General features: G+C 42.6%; 1 protein-coding gene across 2 annotated transcripts in view; it reads left to right on the forward strand.

Annotated features, from left to right (window-relative positions):
- Man1a1 (mannosidase alpha class 1A member 1) overlaps positions 1 to 22,844 on the forward strand; it is a 177,458-nt gene that overhangs the window by 135,782 nt on the left and 18,832 nt on the right. For both annotated transcript variants that reach the window (XM_031348055.1, XM_031348056.1), the window contains exons 7-10: positions 7,164 to 7,287; positions 8,906 to 8,999; positions 16,985 to 17,100; positions 22,307 to 22,526. In XM_031348055.1, coding sequence (XP_031203915.1) covers positions 7,164 to 7,287; positions 8,906 to 8,999; positions 16,985 to 17,100; positions 22,307 to 22,526 — 554 coding nt within the window. The remainder of the gene's footprint in view (positions 1 to 7,163; positions 7,288 to 8,905; positions 9,000 to 16,984; positions 17,101 to 22,306; positions 22,527 to 22,844) is intronic.

Consider the following 22,844-nt stretch of genomic DNA (forward strand, 5'->3'; position numbering starts at 1 on the left):
CTAGGGATTGAACTCAACTCTACGCATGCGTCAGCAGCTGTTAACCACTGATCCATCTCACAAACCTATGTTTTATGTTTTAATTGATTGTCAGGGGGTACCTACATAGTAACAACAAATATAGTATCACATCATTCAAAATCAAGTTTGTGGTGGAAGCCAGTGGAACATTTTTTGTTATGTTTTGCGAGGTAACCCAATCACAAAAGAACACACATGGTATGCACTCTCTGATAAGTGGATATTAACCCAGAAGATCAGAATACATAAAGTACAATCCACAAACTACAAGAAACTCAAGAAGAAGGAAGACCAAAGTGTGGATACTTTGTTCCTTCTTAAATGGGGAACAAAATACCCATGGAAGGAATTGCAGAGACAAACTATGGAGCAGAGACTGAAGGAAGGACAATCCAGAGACTGCTCCACCTGGGAATCCTTCCCATATTCAATCATCAAATCCATTATTGTAGATGCCAGAAAGTGCTGGCTTACAAGAGCCTGATATAGCTGTCTCTTGAGAGGCTCTGCCAGTGCCTGACTAATACAGAAGTAGGGACTCACAGCCATCCATTGGACTGAGTACAGGGTCCTCAGTGAAGGAGCTAGAGAAGAGACCCAAGGAGCTGAAGGGTTTGCAGCCCCTTGGGACCAACAACAATACGAACTAACAAGTACCCTCAGAGCTCCCAGGGACTAAACCACCAACCAAAGAGTACACATGGTGGGACTAATGGCTCTAGCAGCATATGTATCAGAGGATGGCCTAGTCGGTCATCAATGGGAGGAGAGGCCCTTGGCCCTGTGAATGTTCTGTGCTCCAGTTTAGGGGAATGCCAGGGCCAGGAAGCAGGAGGAGGTGGGTGGGTGAACAGAGGGAAGGGGGAGGGAACAGGGTTTTTTGTTTTTTTATTTTTTTATTTTTTTTCAGAGGGGAAACTGGGAAAGGAGATATCATATGACATGTAAATAAAGAAAATATCTAATAAAAATTTAAAAATTAATCATGCATTGGGTACCTCTGTTTCATGGCAGTGTAAGAAACTGGGATTATGTTCATGGCACAGATTAGGAGTCTCTGTCCCAGAGCATCTTGACAGCTGATAGAAGTGAGAGGTTCTGGCCACTTACCACTGTAGCAGCAAGAGACAGTGATAGAGAAACCGGAGAATTCTTAGGGTCCTGGAATCTGCTGGGTTCACAATGTATCCCATGGGTGACCCTCAGGTGAACAATCATAGCCAAATTTTATTGCAATTTCACTGTCTCGAAGTGATGGTATGTGTAAAACAGAGTAGTGGAACAATCATATTAAAAGTCCACGTGTGGGAGAATTTTAAGGAGCTGACTGGAGAAGCACGTGAGTAGGGGCCCATTTTCAAAGGATGTGCTATAGCATGCTTCTGCTCTATTCTGAGGTGTCTGGGTCCAGATGAATACCGCAGTAACCTGCTCCAGTTTAAAGGACCTAGTGCCGTGGTTTACATCAGATGAAGTGAGGAAATTCCCACAAGCTATAGATGTCACTCCCCGTGGGACAAGACATCAGACTGGCCATTTGCACCTCCATTATACATTCCCAGATGAGTCCTCTTTTCAGTTTAGACAATTAAAGTAACAGCTTCCAGGTGGAGGCTATGTAGCTATTTCTGTCTGAAAATGAATTAGTTTAAAAAAAAATACTCCTAGACATACCATTGAACTAGCAATAGTAGTAAGAAATACATGTAAATGTGCTTCAGTGCCCACCAGTGGTGTTTTAAGTGTTAAGTCAGCCATACAAGCCAAAAGTTGTGGCATAAGCCTTCAATTTCAGAACTTGAGAGGTTCAAGCAAGTGGCTCCGAGTTCAAGGCCAGCCTGATATATTTATTGAGTTCCAGGCCAGTCAAACCTACACAATGAGCCCTTGTCTCAAAAACACAAAACAAAACAAAAGTAAACTAATGAGAGGATATCCATTAATTAAGAAACCACACTCAACAAAAATAAGTGTGTGCATCATTTGGCATGGAAAATGAAAGGAATGTAATGGGTACGTAATGCAATGTATAGAATATGATTCTGTTTTTCTTAGCATAAAATAAACTATATGTGCCCACTCATACCTCCTACATGCATCAAAATGCCTTCTTATGAGGGTTTTTTTTTATGGTAATGTTTCTTGAACCCAATAAAATTCACCTTAAGAATTCAGAGAAAGCTGAATTCATCTTATCTGCTGTTCCCTTGATAGCTGTTAGCAATGAGATCCTATTCAAGAGACAAATGGAAAAAAAGGCATATATGGACTCTTGGGATCCCAGAGGAAGGTTGAGAGATGATTCTTGGCACCTCTATCTTTGTAACTTACAGCCCCCAAATTAGCTAATGAGACACAAAGAGGAATATTAAAAACCAGAATAAATTAAAATATTCTAAAATAAATATATATGATGAAATTGAGGGTTGTGTTGGACATTGTGAAAAGTCTTGTGTGGAAACTCTGGAGAGCTTTAAGCACACTCCAGCTGCTCCTTAGAGGGAGCATCTGTGATTCTGAGTAATTTTGTTAAATGGCTGCCCTGAATCAGCCGCTCTTCCCTGAGGGCATGGTCCGCTCTGTTGGATTTCCTATGGTAGACTTCGGGACACTCTCGACCTGTGTTAAGATGGCAGCCCCGTGGGATGCAGCTTTTACTGGGTTCTTAGCTCTCTCTCTGCACACCTCTGCAGGGAGGAGACATCAGTCCATGCAGCTGAATTCGCCACATCTCTAAATCGATTATCTTTGAGGATACAGCTAAATGAAACAATCATTGATGAAATTTCTAATTATTCTTTCCTAATTTGTGCTTTTAAGAAAATCTAAAAGGAGTAATACCAGATTAATTTCCTCTTTTTCATTCAATATCCCTGTGGGCCATTACATTTGCGTGCTTGAGTAAGACTTTAGAGTAATATATAGGGTGTGGAGAGGTTTTCTTCCAGAGACTGATAGCTCTGCCACCCCCAGGAGTAAACTGGATTATAGACTGCTGACTTAAAGGAAGTTTACTCACTGATCAGCTCATCAGAAATCATTCAGGCAAGAAGGACTCTGAAAGATTATGGGTTTTCTTTTCTTATTTTCTTTTAATGAAAATTGCTCCCTTTTTCCATTTTGCATAGAAGAGGGAGCCACGGGGAAGGGTGAATTGAAAGTCATAGCTAATGGACACCGTATAACTGTTTAATGCTTTGTTTGTGTATTAATCTGGGGGTTCTTAAGATTCATTCTGGGCTCTGTAAATTCTGCATTTGTTGTATTTGATCACACGATGTTGCCAACTGTATGGGTTACTGACCCAGTTTTATCTGGGTAGTGACTATAAAACATCCTCCCGTGGGGTAAGCTCTATTTAAGATTATTTGGGAAGGGTGAACCATCAATCCAGAATGCCCGTTGGGCTGCTTACCTCATTACAAGCTTTAGGAAGAGCCTTATCTCCCATGGGATTCCGACAGAAGTAGAATGGGTCATGGGTGGTGTGTTTTCTTCCTCTGGCCCTTATTACCCATTATTCCCAGGCGACAGAAAAGGCACACAAAGCCCACTGTAAATCAGAGCTATGAGGTCAGTAAAAAAATCACCCCTTAATGCTTTGAGTGCAATAGAATCAGGATGTATTGCCTGTACTAATAAACTGTATAAACTCTATATAAAAATCATACTATTTCACAGTTTTCAAAGGACCCAGTGAGTCCAGTCTTTATTAAAGACGGTTTCGTATTTTCACTTGCTGAAGACAATTATTTTTTGTTGTGATAAGTTTTATTTTCAGGTACTGATAACCTTAGTAGAATTTTGGCCATTGAAGCTAAGTGAAAATTGAAAGATATATATATCAAACAGTATTCTTGCTTAAAGTGGGAGAGCAAGACACTGGGGGAGGGGGGGACAGAAGTATTTGAAACTAGATGGACAGAGCACTTCAAAACTCTGTTCCAGGATTCTTTGAACCATCCCTTTGGCAGCGGCCCAGATCATGTTAATTGCCTCTTTGTGTATACATTTCTATACACTGACTCATCATTTTGGCTTAAAATGTAGATATTATAACAAGGCTGGGAATATTTAAATGGCCATCCCTTTCAGGCTTATCTTACGAAGCTAATAGGGTTTTTTTTTTTTTTACACAAGCTATTATTTTGCCTTTAACATATTTTTCTAGAATATTTTTCATGTTTGTAAAACAGGCCAGGGGAAAAATGCTACAACTGGGTCATGAAACAGCATTAAAAACACCATCTACAGATAAGAGTAATTTTGGACTGAAGAACTGAAATGTTTGGCTTATGATATAGCAGGATACACAGGATACCCTGACTTCTAAATCAAGAGAGAAGACCTCTCCCTGGGTTCGTTTCCCCTTTCACAGCCCCCCCCCCCATTTTTATGCCTATAGTGTGTTTAAGAATTTTGGCTTTAGGAATGCATAGATTCATCACTAGACTCAGAATCTGGAGCAAAAAAGACCTTGTACCTAGGCATGGTGGTTCACTCCTGTAACCCAGACACCTGGGGGACGGCGATCACAAGTTCAAGGCCAGCCTCATCTTTAACATGAGTCCCATGTCAGTCTAGGCTAGGCCCCGTCTTTTTAAAACATGCTAAGTAAAACAATCTTAGAAAGTTTTCTTCTGATCCCTCCATGAATGACCAAAATTTGGGTTTGACTTATGTGGTACGCAAGAGTAGATGCTGCCTCACAGGTCACACCGGTCTCCATGACGTGGTGTGCTCCATCCACTCTCCAGGTCGACTGCTGGTCTTTGTTCATTTGTCTATGAGATCGAGATTGAGCTGTCCCCTCTCTGACTCCTCCAACTAACTTCCCAGTCGCATATTTAAGAACGAGCACCACTATCCATCTTGCACGTAATTTTTCCTGAAATACATTCATTCTGCGTGCTGGGAGATAATCAAAGCCATGCTTTTATATACTAAACCCAGCTGCCTTTCGCATCACATAAATTACAAAGAACAAACGTATAGATGCTAAATAAATTTGAGTTTTATTTAGTTCATTTAGGTTGTTTAACTGGCACGTCTAAGTATGCCTCTGTATGGTCTCATCCCCTAAGTTGAAAAAACACAGTCCCTTGCATTCGGGGAGGTAGGTTGGACTTGTTCACTACGTCCCGGTGACCTCCTTCTCTCAGATGAAGCTGTCACACTGTCTTACTCTGATAAGGCCTTATGTTACAAGTTAGTTCTTAGTGTTTCTCCTCCACGGAGGATTTTGTACTTGTGCTCAACCGGTTTGACTTTGGTGATGAAATGTATAGAGTAAACACATTGATATGCCCTGACAACAAATAACCCATTGCTACATGCTCTGGCCACAATTAACCAAATCTGAAGGTAACTTTACAATACATCTGGATAACTTAACATCCCTTTCATTAAGCTAACTATAAAGTACGAGGAACACATACTCCAAGAATGAAACATTTAGGACATTGTCTAAAATGAATGAATGAATGAAAGGTTTTCTGGTCTCCATGTTCCCTTTGATTAGGTATATCAACCATACTTGTGAGCTATGGAGCAAAACCTGGACTTGGCTCCACATGGATAGAGTCAGAGAGAGGCTGGCCCAGGGCTTCCCGTGCCCAGCTTCCTCTTCATTCAGTTCCACATTCTTCAGCAGCCTGGCACTACAGGCAGTGACAGGGCTGGCGAGGTTTACGCTTGTAAAAAAGGGGTAGCTTGAAAGTTTAAGGAGCACCGAGAACACTTGAAAAGAATCTGTGTTCAGAATAGGAAAACCAACCTTTCAGCTGAATTTGGGTGCCGGGCTCAGGTGTGACGGCCACCGTGCCTGCCACCCCTCTCCCTACATCCACGAGGACAGAGAATGAGGCCTACTTCACCTCCTCACTGCTCCCTCCTCCCTAAGTCTTATTCTTTAACTCAGCTCTGGGCTCCAAGTAGGCATCCTGTGATGCCTGTGGTGCCTAGGTCATCTCAGCATGTTTGTCACCCAGTGTCATTCATGATCACTCCTGCGTAGCAAATAATGCATACCAGGTGCAAGTCTGAACCAAAACCAAGATGTGCGTTTGCAGCTACGGAAATTGAAATTATCGGTCCAGGTGTATGCTTAACATTATTTGAATTATATATGTCTTGACGATTTAAGTGTTTCTCCCAAAACAAACTACACCCAAAAGTCTGATCATGTCTCAAGAGTCATTTCCTGTTTGGGACTGGGATGATGTCTCATTGGATAAAAATACTTGATGCACAAGTATGAATACCTGAGTTCAAATCCCACCACTCCCACAAATAGCTGGTTGTGATGGTGTGATGAAGCAGAGACTAGAGAATCTCTGGGCTTTCTGACTTTCAGCCTAGCTCAGGGTTCAGCGGGAGATTATGTCTCAAAGGCAGTAAGGCAGAAAGACTAATGTGGAAAGGCACCTGATGTCTCCATAGCTTCTGCATTTGTGCTTAAGGATACATGCACCAGCAAGCACAATCACAAACCTACACAATACATGTTTTAAAAAGACAAAAAAGGATCTCTTTCTTAAAAGTATTTTTTGAGATAAATCATCCAGCAATATATTTGCAACTCATGCCCTTGAGGTTTACATAACATAATTTTATATTCTTAAGCATAGATGAAGTAAGACAGGCAGTGAGTCAGTGCCTTAAAAAAAATAGATAAAATTTAGTGTGAAGATACACATACGGAAGTCTAGTAATTGGAGGCAGGATTTGGAAAAGACAGAAGTTCTTAAGTAAAAGTGTTTGAAATTTACCTCCTATCCAAATAGATTTTTAAAGATAATGTGAATATCTAAAATTCCATGCAATCTCAATTAAAATGTTGAAAAGCTGTATGAGGCATCAGAGCGCGGATGCTACATAGCACCTGGACCTTCCAAACTATCCTACATGGAACATATTTTGCACTTTCTCATTTAAGTCAACAGTGAGCTTCAGGAGGGATATAGAAGTTCAAAGCTTAAAACCAGTAGCCAGAAAAAAAAATGTATAGTATGTTATCCAAAGTCCACTCTCATAGGAATACTGTCCCAGAGGTGTGTGAGCTTTACAGCATCTGCCACTTAGAACCTTGGAAAATGGAGCCCACATGAGCCATAACTCCCTCCATGTCATCTCTTCTGTAGTGGGATCGGGCGGAACTGGCCCTGGGCCTCTGGAGGCAGCAGTATTCTGGCAGAATTTGGAACTCTCCACTTGGAGTTTATGCACTTGGCCCACTTATCAGGAAACCCAGTCTTTGCGGAAAAGGTGAGTCTTTGCAACACTTCTGCAGTGTGGGAAAGGAAACAATGTTTGTGTGTCTGTGGGACACTTTGTAACATGCCTTATTTCACCTGACCAGTCAAACTAGTCTCTCCTTGATACTGTGGAACTCGTGGTAAGAGGGCCCACCTTCCGCCTTGTGGCTTGCTGTCCATTAAGGAAGTTGCTTATCTGTGTGAAATTTATTCCGTCTAAAAATGTGTACCGTTGTGTATACTGTATGAAGCACACATGTGAAAAGCAAAAAGGGTTATACATATACGAAGTGGCAGCAGAATAGATTTGTTTTCAATATGCAAACTCATTACATTACATTACATACATGTAATGTGACCCGACCTGCAGGACTTAACGGGGTTCTCTCAAGAAGAGAGAACTGCAACGACAAATTTGGGAACAGGAGACGCAAAGGAAGGAGACAAGACAAAATATTCTTTCTGATCAAGTCCCAATTTACTCTAGGGAAAGGGACTATTTATAACTACAGACCACAAAGGTATTTGCCCAAGTGCACGGACCAAACCTGCATTATAGTTTGGTTACACATCAGTGTAACTGAAATGTCCACATCATAAAATGTCTGGAAAGGAGTGTCCTCATTGTGAAAAGTCCGGAGAGGAATGTCCTCATTGTAAGGTATCCGGAAAGCCCTCTATCGTAAAATGTCCCAAGTCATTGCAAGGAAAGAAGCAAGATAGTGGAAGAGACAAAAGAGTGTTAGTTTATAGACGATGGCCCAGGGACAAGATAGAGACTAAGGTGCCAGGGGCTTTTGGGCCCCAACAGTAATGCATCCATTATCATATGGCCACACCACTCAGCTTTTAGTTTTTACCTCTTTAAGCAAAAGGCCTTGCTAGAGTGATAGTTCTCTTTGTTGAAATTCCCCTCCAGCACATCAGCCTTTCCAGACCATTTGACTACCACAGTACAGCCTTGCCACCTCCCCTCACCACCTGTCCTGTCCACCTTATCCTCAGAGAACACACTTCCACAGCAAAAAGTTTGCTCAGGGAGTGGCTCATAACAGAACCTTATTTCTAACATTGTGGTCACAGACCCATCTGCAGTTAGGGGTTAGGCCAGGAAGATTTCAGGCCTAGGCCCAAGTGCTCCCATAACCTCTTGTTTGTGCCTCTGCACAAGGGGTTGGGGAAGGGGGCGGGGAGGACAAAGACTCCACCCTTCTCAGTATCCCCCATCTCCTGATACCCTTGCACTGAGTGGGTGGAGCTCAATGAGGGAATTTGCATAATTCCTTTTCTTTTTATCCACACCCTTTGTCTTCTCCTGAGCTACTGTTTATATTTGTTTACTTTCCATATCATCCTATTCAAAGGCACAGTTCCAAAAGAGTAGTTATTGGTTTTATGCATTGATATAGCCTTAATATAGAGATTGGAGGTCTCGATTTGGGGTCTGGGGTTCTAGATACCTATGATTCTATGCACTGATTCCTATTAGTTTTTGCCATAACAAAAATCTGAAATATTTTTTAAACCCTGGCCAGAGAGAGAGGAGAGAGAGAGAGAGAGAGAGAGAGAGAGAATGGCATGTGAACTTTTTCTTAGATTTTCACATTAACATTCCTTTTCCTTTATAGGTAATGAATATTCGAACAGTGTTGAACAAACTGGACAAACCAGAAGGCCTTTATCCTAACTACCTGAACCCCAGTAGTGGACAGTGGGGTCAACGTAAGTCCAAAGCTGAGCTTTCTTCCACTCTTGGGTGAGTGACAGAGGGGGAGGGCAAGTGCAGTTCTCATTGAGAAGGGGGAATGGATCTTAACACGGCTTGTTTTCCGCAGATAGCTGGGGTCTGAGGGCACTGTTAGAAGCATATTTCAAATCATTAATCAGTAAAGAAAGAGCTAGCCAGTGTATGGAGGACTTCCAGTCCCAGCAGGTTGGCTGTGTGGTTAGAAGGCCAGTGGGTTCCTCTGTGCGGCCGACGGTGATACTTTTGCCCAGGGCAGTCGCTAGACCGCTCTGTTTCTGACACTCTCGACTTTGACTTGGGAGAATTAGAAGCTGAGACCGAAATCTTTCTCTTTATAGCTTTAAGCTACCAGGTAAAGATTCCTTGTCAGTGACTTACCTTTAGAAGAGAAATAATAAGTGTCAAACACATCTTCTGATGCCAGAGTCCTCCACTTCAGATCACTTTCAACAGAGGTCTGAAGACTTGGATCTGTAAAAAGGAATGTTTTCAAGCCAATTTGGGAAGGCTGTGATGTATTAAGTATCAACTGAAAGCAACTGAGGTACCAAGCTATGCCGAAGGCGTTACATTTGTACTCCAATTTTGGCTTTTTTTTTTTCTTCCAGTTAAATAACATATACTTAGATAATTACACCTCACTGTTCTTTTAGAAGTACTTCTTTTAATGAACACATTAGTGATGTCAGTGAAATCATGCTAAACCTATGTCTCCTGTTGTCAGCTGAGCCCACGTCCAGAGGCCTTAGACCCATAAAGAAGGCTCCCACTCAGTGTGCTTTACAGATTGCTATAAGTCCTGCTGACACCTTTCATGGGTCCACAGGGTCAAAAGCTTATAAATACTGAGACAACTTGCCTTTTTCCTGTGCATACCTACACTTATACCAAGTGGATAGTGGCGAATACATCTGGTCGGCTGTATAAGAACCAAGGCATACACTGAACAGTACCGATCTTCACTGTCATTTCTACCATGATTTTTCACTTACGCGTGTTCTCATGAAGCAGAGGAATGATTTTGATTTGAGTAAGGTGATCGTGTGAGTGACTTAGTGTAACAAAACCCTTACAAAACCCTTACGAAAGCAGCTTAGTGAAGGAACGGTACATTCTGGCTCACAGTTCCCTGGGGTAGTCGATCGTGGTGGCAGTAGCTTGAGGCAGCGGTCAGAGTAGAGAGATGTTCAGCTTGCTTTGTTCGTTTTATTCAGCATGGAGCCCTATCGCACTGGATGGTACCCCTCATGCTTAGAATGGGTCATCCCACTCCAGGTAACTCCCATTAGAATCTCCCTTGCAGACGTGATGAGAGGTTTGTCTCCTAAATGGTTCTAGATTGCAGAGTTGACCATCAGTGTCCCCCATCACAGTAATGACCGCTGTGTGAGGCAAGGGAAGGACATGTATACAGAAGCGTTTCTGACACAGGATGAAAACTGACAGTTGGGTGAGAGAAATTGTGTGTTTCAAGATTATGTTATTTATTACCGATATTACTGCTCGCTCTGGGATGGTTGGGGTTATTCTTTCATGAGTCACGCATAGAAGTGAAAAATCATGGTAGAAATGATTATCATCTTTACTCAAAAGTACAACTAAAAACAGCTGGTTATTCGGACCTGGTTAGAGTTGGTTCTTGAAGATGAAAAGCTGCTGTTTGTAACCATAGTGGTAAAATGTGAGTTTCTAGATAAAAATTAGAACTTCAGAAGCCTTATCTATCTCGTCATGAGCTTGACTTCATTTGTTTTCTGATGATATTGGTGGCGACTTTAACGAAGGTGGTTTCTGCTTTTCTTATGTAGTGGAATGTGTCGACATGGTATATCTGCAAACTAAGAAAAAAAATTAGTTTCCAAACAAGCAGTGTGTGCATACCCAAAAGATCCAATGATAACAAAAAGATACACAATTGATTTTAATGTAACAGGGTATAAAAGGTTATGGAGAGACTCTAGAGATGGCTCCATGGTTAAGAGCACTTGCTGCTCTTACAGAGGACCCAGGTTCAGTTCCCAGCACACTTCGGATGGCTCACACTGCCTATAATTCCAGTTCTGAGGCATCAGACATTCTCTTCAGCCCAATGTGGACACTGAGCATGTACATAATATGCACACATACATGCAAGCACTCACACAGAGACATAAAATACAGCTAATTGATATGATTTGTAACCCTGAATTGTAGAACTTTAACCTTTTAAATGCCACTTGTTAAGTCTTATTGTTATAGCAATATTATATGTATATGCACATATATATACATATATATATATGTATATATATAAAGATAACTGCATGCGTATGACAAGGCTGTACTCCTGTGCATGCATGCAGGTGTGTGTTTGGGGGGGGTATATATTAACCTGAAGTCCTCAGGTACCATCCATCTTATTTTTTGAGGTAAGATTTCTCACTGGCCAGGAACTCTGTGGGCTAGGTAGCTGCTTGTCTCTGCCTTCCCGGTTACTGATATTGCAAGTACATGACATGATGCCCACGTTTTCTTAAGGTGCATTCAGAGAGATCCAATGCAGATCCCCATGCATATGTGACGAGCCGATGAGCACTTTACCGTTTGAGCCCCACCTCCAGTCCCTGAATGGGCGATTAAGATGTGCTTCCTTTTCCAGCTGTAAAACTCCACGAGGCACTTCTCTTTGTATGCTTTAGCCAAAGCAAAGTATACTCATGGATCAGAGTTGGATCAGACGTGAGAATCCAGCCAGGAAAGCAAACATTAAGGAGATTGGGGGTGAGGGTAAAATAGTGTTAGTCTTCCCACTGATATGCTTAATTTCTGAAATGGCATTCTTATGAACAATATCATTTGTTGTTATAACTGTTACCTTCAGTGAATCCACAAAAATCTTCCTGAATTCTGCTTCAGTTTCTAATGTGGCTAGAGCCTACTACTCAAAGGAGCACCGTCTTCAGGGACCCGTCGCTCTTTAGGAGTGTGAGGGGCACCGAGACTAACGTGACTCGTGTGAGGCCCACCGGCACATTGGCATACAAGACTATTAGATGTAAATTTATCAAAGGGGTGAACCCACGTCAGAGTTCTTCTCTCAGATCTCTCAAAAGTTAGAGAAGAGTCTCTTTGATCTCTGGCCTCCTTGCTTTAATTTAGGATTTAGAAGTCACTCGGAAGGACACTAAGAGGGAGTTACACCTGAGCACTCTGACCTGGCTCGCTCGCTCAGTCACCCATACACTATAGATTTGGCTCTGTTTTCCAAGACAAAGAGTCTTTTACGTCTGTACCGTTTATCAGCCAGCTTTCTGATGGAAGACAAACAGGACTTTGAGGCCCGAGCTTGCCCTCTCCCATCCTCCATCCTGTGTACCAGCCATGAGGAAGAAAGCATTCTATTTTTATTTCTCAACCATGGCCTACTTGGCCCTATCTAGGGGATTTCCCTTGTGCTATTTCCTCAACTCTTTTATCTAACTTCTCCACTAAGTTCCAGATCACATACCTGTTCTCCCAGAAGCCTCCTCCTTCCAGGGTCTGGTTAGAATTTGGTACGACCCACTACACCTCTACTTCTTTCTCTCCAGATGAACAGTTTGGGTCATTTCTACCCACAGTCCTCTTCCTGATGCTCCTGCATGTCCTTCTTAGGGAATCAAAGCTTTAAAGGTTGGTAAACATGCCATGAGTGTGTTTGCTAGCCCAGAACACAGTACTTTATACTTACTCGGTGACTGTTTACCTGAATGGTTTTTCTACTGGGGTGTGTTGTATCTGACCTTTCGTTCTCTCAGCAATAGTTCTATTTACCCTTCTGTAAAAGTCAGGGCTGCTTCTTAGCTGTGGCTAAAGAGCATCCCCTAGCCATGGGAGGGGAACGGGCTTTGTGATCATTGCTGGTAGATGAGAGGTGCCAGGCGTGCACGTGTGTGTGTGTGTGTGTGTGTGTGTGTGTGTGTGTGTGAGAGAGAGAGAGAGAGAGAGAGAGAGAGAGAGAGACTGTGTGTCTGTGTTGGTGGATTTCTGTGTCTGTATGTCTATATGTATGTCTGAGTGTGTGTGTGTGTGTGTGTGTGTGTTGAGTCACTAGTATAGTAGCACTGAAAGAATGCTGTGGACAGATAAATTTAGATTCATATGAAGGTTGTTAAAAATTAAGGAAAAGCAATTATTTTGATCCCGTGTGGTGGTGGTGGTGGTAGTGTTTTACTATTTTGTTGTCATTATATTAAAAATCTTTATATGGGACCTATTCTTACCCAGACTAAAAATCATAATTTACCCCTTTAGAGAAGAACATAAGATTTGAGTGACTACTCATTTAGAACTGTTAGGCATGAAAATACCAAATTTTCTGTTTTTTCTGAAGTTGGTGGTCCCTCCAAAAAAAAAAATCTCTTCTCTGCCCACTAAGAAGTTACACAGAGAACTCTGTCACCACACAAACTATCACCCAGACCTACGATAGGAAAGCTCAGTGAATGAAATACAAAAATTATCAAAAGCATGATGTGCCTCTTTGTCCCTTAACTTTAATTTTTGATAGCCCGGAAAAATTTTTAAGTTAACTAACACTGAAATTAACTGAAATAAATATACTGTTTTATAACACGTTTTTCTTTAAAATACTCCCGGATGCCCAAGCTTGTTCTTCCCTCATTATGGCCTCATAACCCAAGGGGGCAGTACCCAGCCTTTCCAGGCTGGTAGCTTTCCTGTCCTTGTTCTGACTCCGAAGACCATGTCTGGATTGGGGCCATCATTCCCCATAACTTCATTCGGCCCTTGTTATTTTGACAGTAACTGGACAGGGATTTGCTTTGCCATGCATCACTTGCGTTTGTCTCCTTACAGCCATGCTTACAACAGCAGGTCTCATTATTGATGAGACCCGACTTCGTCTATTTACTTTGTAAATGTCAGAGGTTTCTGCGGTAATTCATTTAGGAAACTGTAAAGGTCATGTGCTGCTATTTTAAGACATCAGACCTACCACTTTAAAAACATTTCTCCCTAAAATTGAATTCATATGATTCTGGACTATTCATAATAAGGAAATTGCATATTTAAATACATAAAAATCGGGCGCTGCTAGTTGGAATAGGTCCCTGTTAACATTGATATTGCTTCGTTTTGAGGGAAAGAGGCTTGTCAGTGCCCAGTGTGGAACATAAGGACCAATCTCTGCCCTTATGGATCATGATGAGGCAAGATACTTGGACCAATTCTGGAAATAAAAGTGTAGCAACGACATGCTGTCCAAAAACTTTTAAAGGGGGGGTGGGGGGTCAGACCTTCAAGGTTTTCAGGGAAGGTCTGTATGTGATCCTCGATATGAAGTATGTCCTTTACATTCGTAAAAATAAAGCATACAGAAGCCCGAAGGGAGACGGACACTGATAATTTTGAAGAATTATGAAAAGTGAGCAAAGACCAAGTGACCAATACCACGGAGAAGACCGGGAAATGAAAGTCCTTCCTGGTTCCAAAAGAGGCAAGGTCTAAGGGCTTTGAGTGAGTGGTGATCAGATTCTCCTGTGAAGGGGCTGGGTGCCAAGAGTGTGGAGAGATGTTGATTGACACCAGAGCAGCTTGCCGAGGACATACTGAGCCCAGTGAGCATGCGCAGGACTGCCTGGAGCTGCCCGAGCGCTGTGACAGTTGAGGAAGTGACCTTGCTATTGAATTTTACTAAAATTCAGCAGAAATAGCACGCCCCCATGAGAGTGAAGGCAGGAAATGAGATAAGTGAGTACTGCAGCAGCGACAAGCATGAGCTGTCCTGTGTCCTTCCTGTTGCTGTGATAAAACCCTGGCCCCAAAGTACCTTACAAAGGAAAGGCGCACACTTAGGCAGTCAGGAACGTGAAACAGAAGCCACGAAGGAACTATGCTCGCTGGCTTACTCCCAGGCTTGAACTTCTTGGAACTTTCTTAAACAGCCCATCACCACCTAGGTGGTACAGCGCACCTACTGAGTGCTCCTTCTAACAAAGAAAGCAACCTTTCTTCCCCAGGTACGCCCACAGGTCAATCTGAGCCAGTCTGTCTCTTATTTGGGCCTCATTTCTAGGTGACTGTAGGCTGTGTCAAGCTGTCAGTTAAAACTGCCTAGGACAGAACTGGTGATGGCTTGGGCCAGGATCACAGCATTAAGAACAGAGAAGAAGGGGAGGGGCGCTCAAAAGACACAATGGAAGTACAGTGTGTAGAGTTCCAGTCCCCTGCTTGTGGGCAGGGGATCAGACAATATAATTTTTTAAACAGCCATTTAATGGCTCTTGCTGTACTTTGTGTGTGTGCGTGTGTGTGTGTGTGTGTGTGTGTTGCTAGGAAATTGAACTCAGAGCCTTAATATTAGCTAGATAAGTGACCTGTATTGAGCTACATTCCCAGCCTCATTAACCCCTGAATTCCAGTGTGTATAGATAGGTGAGTGGAAACCTGACCAGGATGTGAAGGTGAAGAAGGGAGGAAGGAGGGAGGGCGGGAGGCAGGGGGGAGGGATGAAAGAAAGAAAGAGAGAGAGAGAGAAGAAAGGAAGAAAGAAAGAAAATAATTTGCTTTTAGCACCCATGTAGATTCAAAGAGAAGTTGTTGGCTAGGCAACAGAATAGTTCTTTATAGCTAGAGATATACTAATGCGCTCCTGGATAACCACATCAAGAAATCATCATCTCATTTCAGATTTAGCTCTGTGTTATGAAACCTTGAAAGGCCATTTTCTTAATGCACAAGTTCTCTCAGGTCTGGGCATGGTGTTTCACATTGATTGTGCTTGAGGTTTGGAAGCAGTGTGCTTAAAAAAATAAAGATTCATTCGACTTATGGTTGGTGTTTTATGATGAAAGGAAAGTATCCATATGTGAGGCCCAATGTAGGCTGTGGGGTCCAATGGCTCTCAGCCACCCTGTGCTCTCTCCTAGCCTCGGTGGCCATCTTCTTGCTGTAAAGATGTGCCGGAAACCCGGCTTGCAGGTGAATGCAGACAGGTGATCTTTGCCTTAGATCAACATAATCAATAGTCCACGGCAGTGGAGGTGGAGGTGGAGATGTACTGTGGGATTGAAGTGTGAGAAGACAAACAGTCAAGCAGTTCTGCTTTCTCCCTTCCTTCTGGTTTTTCAGGACAGGGTTTCTCTGTGTAACAGAGCCTTGGCTGTCCTGGAACTCACTCCAGGCTGGCCTTGAACTCCCAGAGCTCACCTGCCTCTGCCTCCCAAGTGATGGGATTAAAGGCATGTACCACCATCTCCTGGCTGCTCTTTGGGGGGGGGGGGGATACTTATTTTTCTTTTATGTGCGTTGGTGGTTTTGCCTACGTGTATGTCTGTGTGAAGGTGTCAAATCACACGGAGCTGGATTACAGACACTTTTGAGCTGCCATATGGATGCTGGGAATTGAACTAGTACCCTCTGGAAGAACAGCCACTGCTCTTAACCATTGAGCCATGGCTGCAGCGCTCCAGCCCTGCTTTCATCCATTTTAGGACACTTGTCACATCTGCTTTCTCCCCTCAAACTTAGAACAATAGAAAATTTCTTTAAAAAAAAAAAAAAAACGACGTGAACCCAACGAGTCTCTGGCTTGCTATTTTTTGTTTTATTTAATGCCTAAAATTTTAATGGATCTAGACTAAAATTAAAACACTTAAATATAGATTATGGAACATTTTAATTTGCCTTTTTCTTTTAGTAGAGAACCAGGTTTTTAGAATTAAAGGTGATACCCTGCCCCCCATTATTTCTCATCGTGTTTGCAGGAGTAGCCCAGAGACTATTGAGGATACATCCCATGACTGCACAGGCCACCTGCTGGTTTCAGGAGATCTTTCGGAAAGAGGGGATTTGTTGGGACTCATGTGTTCCATTGAGCTGCAGCTGACGGGTTTTGAAGCCCAGCCACTGATATGATTTTGCTGCATTATCTGAATTAAAAGCTGAGTCACTGGGAAATTCACTTCCCTCTCTCTTTCAGATCATGTGTCAGTTGGAGGGCTTGGAGACAGCTTTTATGAATATCTACTGAAGGCATGGTTAATGTCTGACAAGACAGATCTCGAAGCCAAGGAGATGTATTTTGATGCTGTCCAGGTAAGCCAATATCTAAATCATCCTTGCGAGTCAGTTCTGCCTTACAACTTGCATGTTAATCAGGCTTTGATGTAAAAAAAAAAAAAAAAAAAAAAATAGAGTGCCTCATGAGTGGCTTATAAAGTATTTTCAGTTAGGGAGGGTTCAATGTCTGCAATCATTTTAACCATAATAACCATACTTACAATTTTAGCTTTAACAGAACAGGGAAAGTATTATGTAATTCAAATCCCATCTGAATCATATATCTAGCCAGGCATAATGGTGGCTCCCTGTACCTCCAGCATTTGGGGAAGAGGTGTGCGCGGATAAGGAGACTGTTTTGAGTTTAAAGTCAGACTAGCTACAGAGTGAGTTTCAGACCAAACCGAGCTATAAGCAACTGTGTGAAGACAGAGGGTCATAGACCAGATTCCACTCTGGTCAAGTCAGGAGGACATACAGTGTTCCCTGAAGATGACGCTGTCTACTAAGATCCTGCTGGTGTCTCAAGTATGTTGCTCCAGTGTCATTGCCTGAAGGCACGTTGCCTGGGATAGACCCCTTCCCCTAAGAATGTGACTATGTTCTTTCCTTATTGCTATATTTTCTGTTATGGGGAAGGAATCAGGGGTTTATATTCTGAAAACTGGCTAAGTTGAAATTGCTGATGCTTACTGATAGTCAGGCCAACGCTCCTGCTATTTGAACTTATCTCCAAAGATCTAATAAAATTATAACTCCATGGAAAATGCACCTTTTTCTCAAAGGCTCAGAATATTATTGTAATCAATACTATTCATGTATAGGGGGGAAAGAGTTGAAATGGGCCGTCATCTATCCCAGGATGGCATGGAACCGTGACATTAAACTATCCCTCCTGCTTCCACCTCCCAAGTGCTGGGATGTCAGGCACACTCTATCGCATCTGACCTTAGACGCTTGTAATGCCATTTATTTTCAGTCTTTATCCTACATTTTTGTTATCCTCCCTATAGGTCTGAGCGGATTGTTTGTTGGACTGTAGTGTAGCTTGCGTTGACCTGGCTAGCAGGATTGAGTATTCTGTACTTGTCCTCCCAGCATCAGTTGAGGGCTTCATTGAACAAACCACAGCCCTTCTTCACTCTCACAAACAGGCATCAGAAGCTGTAACGGAGCCTTTATTACAGCCTGTGATGAGCACCAAATGTGAGCTACGCCATGGTCCCTCTGGTCCTGTCCTCATTTGGTACCACTAGAGAACGCATTCCTATAGAGGTTACTTTTCCTCCTCCCAATGAGGTTTTGGGTGTTAATCTTGAGAATTCTTTTCAGTATAATTTGATTTGCATATGTCATCTGATTAGCATCCTAGCAGACATTTTAACTGTTTTCATTTCAAAGCCGCCCTCTAAGGCCTTTGATAGTCCACGAAAAGCCCTTTTGAAATATTGTCTGAAGTATTTTTTCCCCTAATTTCTAGAACTGTTCTCATGTAACTGTGAGTGTACTCTGTTTATGTAAACAGATGACAGGAAAATCCATTAGGAACAAATGAGGCAAAGTGTTTCCTCTGACTGACTCTTAATTGTAAAAAAGAAAAAAAAATCAACCCATTGTATATTTTCAAGTTTGGGACCAAAGTTAGAAAAAACAAAGTGCTGAGTTTAAAAGCAGCATTAACAATCTTTTTTTTTTTTTTAACCAAAGTTGTGCTTTATTGTACAAGATCAAGACATTGGCATTCCATCATGGATTGGGAGGGGCTCACAAGCTCCCATGACCAGCTGAGGAGCTTTTCACAGTTGGTGGCTACTAGGGGAGAAGAGTCTGTTTTCCTTTATTTAATTAATTCACTTATTTGTTCACTTTTCATCCTTGTTGTACACCCCACACACACAGTCCCTCCCTCCCACCCCTATCCACTTCTCCTCTGAGTGGGTGAGCCCTCCCCTCGCTATCCCCCCCACCCTGGCACATCAAGTCACTGCAAGACTAAGCACATCCTCTCCCACTGAGGCCAGACAAGGTGGCAGCCCAGTTAGAGAAACAGGATCCAGGGACAGGCAACAAATTCCAGGACAGCCCTACTCCAGTTGTTGGGGGACCTGCATAAAGACCTTGCCGCACATCTGCTACATATATGCTGCGTTGGGGAGTCTGTTTTCTTCAGGGTGTTGGCCATTGGTAGGCTTTCCCATAATGTCACACCTATGTGACCTGTGGCAGCAAGACCAAGGGTGGGGGGTGGGCGTGAGAGACAGTAGAGTCACATGACACATCTCAGGAAATCTGACTCCAGAGACCAGCATCAGGGTACAGATCTAAGTTTATTGCCGAGCCCATGAGCTTTTATACAGGGTTTGACCCAATCCCAAGCCCCCATCGCGTCTTGCCACACTGTCAGCGTGCTGTAATGAAAGTCCTGCCTGGTTGAGGTAGTTAACTCAGAAGGAGTTGGGAACTATCTTCAATGTGAGGATTTTTGTGAAGCCTGGCAAGAGACCACCTCTCTGGCCTCCGTCTCCAGGTGTGCCCAGAGTGAATTGAGCTCTAGTGCCTTGTATGGCAGATCTGGACTCTCTGAGGAGTTTCAGGAGCTTGTGGCACCTCACTCTCCATCCCACCTCTCCTTCACAAGGTTGGCTTCCACATCCCCTACAGTGCATTAGGGCAGCACTGGTCAGACTCAGTGGGGGGTTGAGGTGAGGTTTTTATTTCTTTAAAAGAAGTAGGGGCCAAGGGGGTCTGGAAGAACTTGGTGAAGGGTTTGGGGGAAGTCAAATGTGATCAAAACACATTGCATACATGTACAAAACTTCAAAGTATAAATGAAGGATGTTTTTTAATGTGATTGAGATGAGATAGGAGCAGTAATTCACCCCTGGGGCATTAAGGCTCCGCTGACACCAGGAGGTCATGGGTCAGCCTGAAGAACATAACAAATACAAAACATAAACAAAACCGGTTCTTAGCAAGAGGAAGGCAGTGTATGTTATTGTTCTGACTTGTTGAGTCAGTGGGGACACAGGCACACGTTTTGGCCTTAGGTCGATTCAGATAGGGGTGCTTTCACTAGACAGTACCTCTCGGCTGGTTATTATAGCCTTCCCTCGACACCAGTGCAAAGAACCTGTAACGGGACAAGATATACATCCTTTAAGAGTTCACAGGCTTCATCAAATTCATACAAATATAGAAGAATTCAACCACAGAATGTTTCCTGTTCTTTTTCCTCAATCACTTCCCTATAGATCTGACACACACACAATTTTATTTATTAGAGTCATATTAAGGTATATTTATATTTTTCCATTTCCACACAAAACCATTGCTTTGGGCACAGAACTTCATCATGGTTTATTTTAGGAGGCAGCAAGTTGGTCAGAATCACGTGAAGAAGAATATAGTAGTTTATTCACTCTCCATAACAGGGTAATAATGTTGCTCTAATCTGTGCTCAGAAGCTGTTACTCTTGCCATGGAGAAAGAATAATTTCCTGGGTGATGAACAAGTATCTGCTTGAAGGACTTTATTGCAATTTGTGTTATGAGAATTGTAAATAGCTAAGATGTTCAGTTGCATTAAATGAGGATGAAATATTAATGTGATAACTAAACCATCAATAAAATTAGCTTAACCACAGCTAATGAGCACAGCGGTGTTCATTTATTTCTGACTGTCTCACTTTTGTTTGTTTATTTCTAATAAAGGTAGAGGGGGTTACGTACGCATTCTCAGGCATTCTTCTACCTTCCCACATGTGCATCCCGGAAGCCGTCCTTTTTCTGACAACAGAGATCTCTGCAGAGCCCGGGAGAGTCCTTTTCTTCCTGGGTCACAGTGATCATTTCCCATCAGAAGAATTGGAAATTAGCAATTCCAAACCTAGTTCATACTTTCTGATTTTTTTTTTAAATACAAGACTTATTCTATTTCTAACCTACTTTTTGATAATATCAGCAGTCCATGGGCATAAATAAAATATATCTTACAAATGAGTTTTGTAAACACTATTTTTTATCCTTGATTTGAGTATCATTTGCTTTAAAGTTTTTAACTCTACAGTAGTATGTTTCTCAATAGAATAAAGAGGAGATGATCGTGACTTCATTTCTCTGTGTATATGGAGGTACACATGTGTGCTTGTGGGCAGAGGTCAACTCGGGTCATTCCTCAGCTGTCCTCCTTGTTTGTCTGTGCGTGACACAGTCTGTCATTGCCCTGGAGCGCACTAATGAGGCTACTCTGATTGGCCCGCGAGGCCCAGGCCACCGACTTTCTCCTCCTGAACACTGAGATTACAGCAGATGCCACCATTGGCAGTTTTTCTCCATGTTTTACTGAGCCATCTCCCCCAAACCATCCAATTGGATTGGTCTCTTATCACCGCATACGAGATGTAAAACAAAAAAGTGGCTTAGCAGGGCTCGTGTCTGTACTGACTTCTTTTAAACAAAATGCTGCAGAGTCTTCACCATAGGCAGCATTGTTTCCATGTTATGGAGAGGAGTGTACTCAGACTTACAGATTTGCTGAACAAGTGACCTGCAGCCTTCCCCAATAGCATTGGAGATACCATCTAAATCCATGCACTCTGACCCCAGAATAGCCCGCCTCTGCATTCCTCTTCTGCTGCTCAAGCCTCAGAGGGATAAAGCAACAATAACCCCAGCGTGGATCTTACACCCCAGCATGTTCTGTTCTTCAACTATAGTGGGACCTGGGCTTTGAGCTGACTCAGCTGAGATGTGGAGTCAGGGTCCTGTCTTTGAGAAAGGAATGGTATTTAGGGAATGAGAATGGCAAGGGGGCCGGGCCCGTAGAGAAAATCCTAACCAGATAAATAAGTGGAACATAGAAAGAATACAGAAAGCAGAAACATTTCTGATGAAGTTAGATTTGAGACAATAAGCAAATTGCAAACAGTGTTTGAAAGTGCAGTTGTTTGAATTGTGTTCACATACACCATTAAAGTGCTATGTATATTTTTAATTATAGTATAAAACATAGACTGTTGTTGGCATATGCCTAGAATCCCAGCACTCAAGAGCTGAGGCAGGAGAATTGCTGCGAAAGGCAATCCCACCCCGCATAGTGAAGCCAAGGCAGTCTGTGATCTATAACAAAGCCATGTCTCGCAGAAAAAGAGGAAAGAAAAGGAAACAATTGATTACACGATAATAATATAGAATTTGTGAATTTGAGATACGCTACAGACTGTTTAAAATGTCTCCTTTTCAGGCCATCGAGACTCACTTGATCCGCAGGTCAAGCGGGGGACTAACATACATCGCAGAGTGGAAAGGAGGCCTCCTGGAACACAAGATGGGCCACCTGACGTGCTTTGCAGGGGGCATGTTTGCACTTGGGGCAGATGGCGCTCCCGAAGCGAGAGCTCAGCACTACCTTGAACTCGGGGCTGAAATCGCCCGCACCTGTCATGAATCTTACAATCGCACATGTGAGTATGTATTATTCTGCATTCACATACCATTCCCTCAAGCAAGCTTTCACTTCATTCAGTCAAGGGCTTTGCCCTAGGCCATCATCCGGGAGGAGGAGAGAGGGAGGGGAAAGAAAACCACTGTGAAATTTGATGATACTAATATCTTAAAAGGAATTACACTTGTACATAGAAGTCACTGCTTTATTACAAAAATACACATCTTGGTTTGTCAAGTAACCAAAAAATAGGCCTTTCAAGTTTAAGCTTATTTACTGACCTCAATAACACTGAGCAAGGGTCTCTGATCCAATTCAAAGAGAAACTTCCCCAAAG

The sequence above is a fragment of the Mastomys coucha genome, unplaced genomic scaffold, assembly GCF_008632895.1.
Source record: "Mastomys coucha isolate ucsf_1 unplaced genomic scaffold, UCSF_Mcou_1 pScaffold3, whole genome shotgun sequence".
Classification (NCBI taxonomy): domain Eukaryota; kingdom Metazoa; phylum Chordata; class Mammalia; order Rodentia; family Muridae; genus Mastomys; species Mastomys coucha.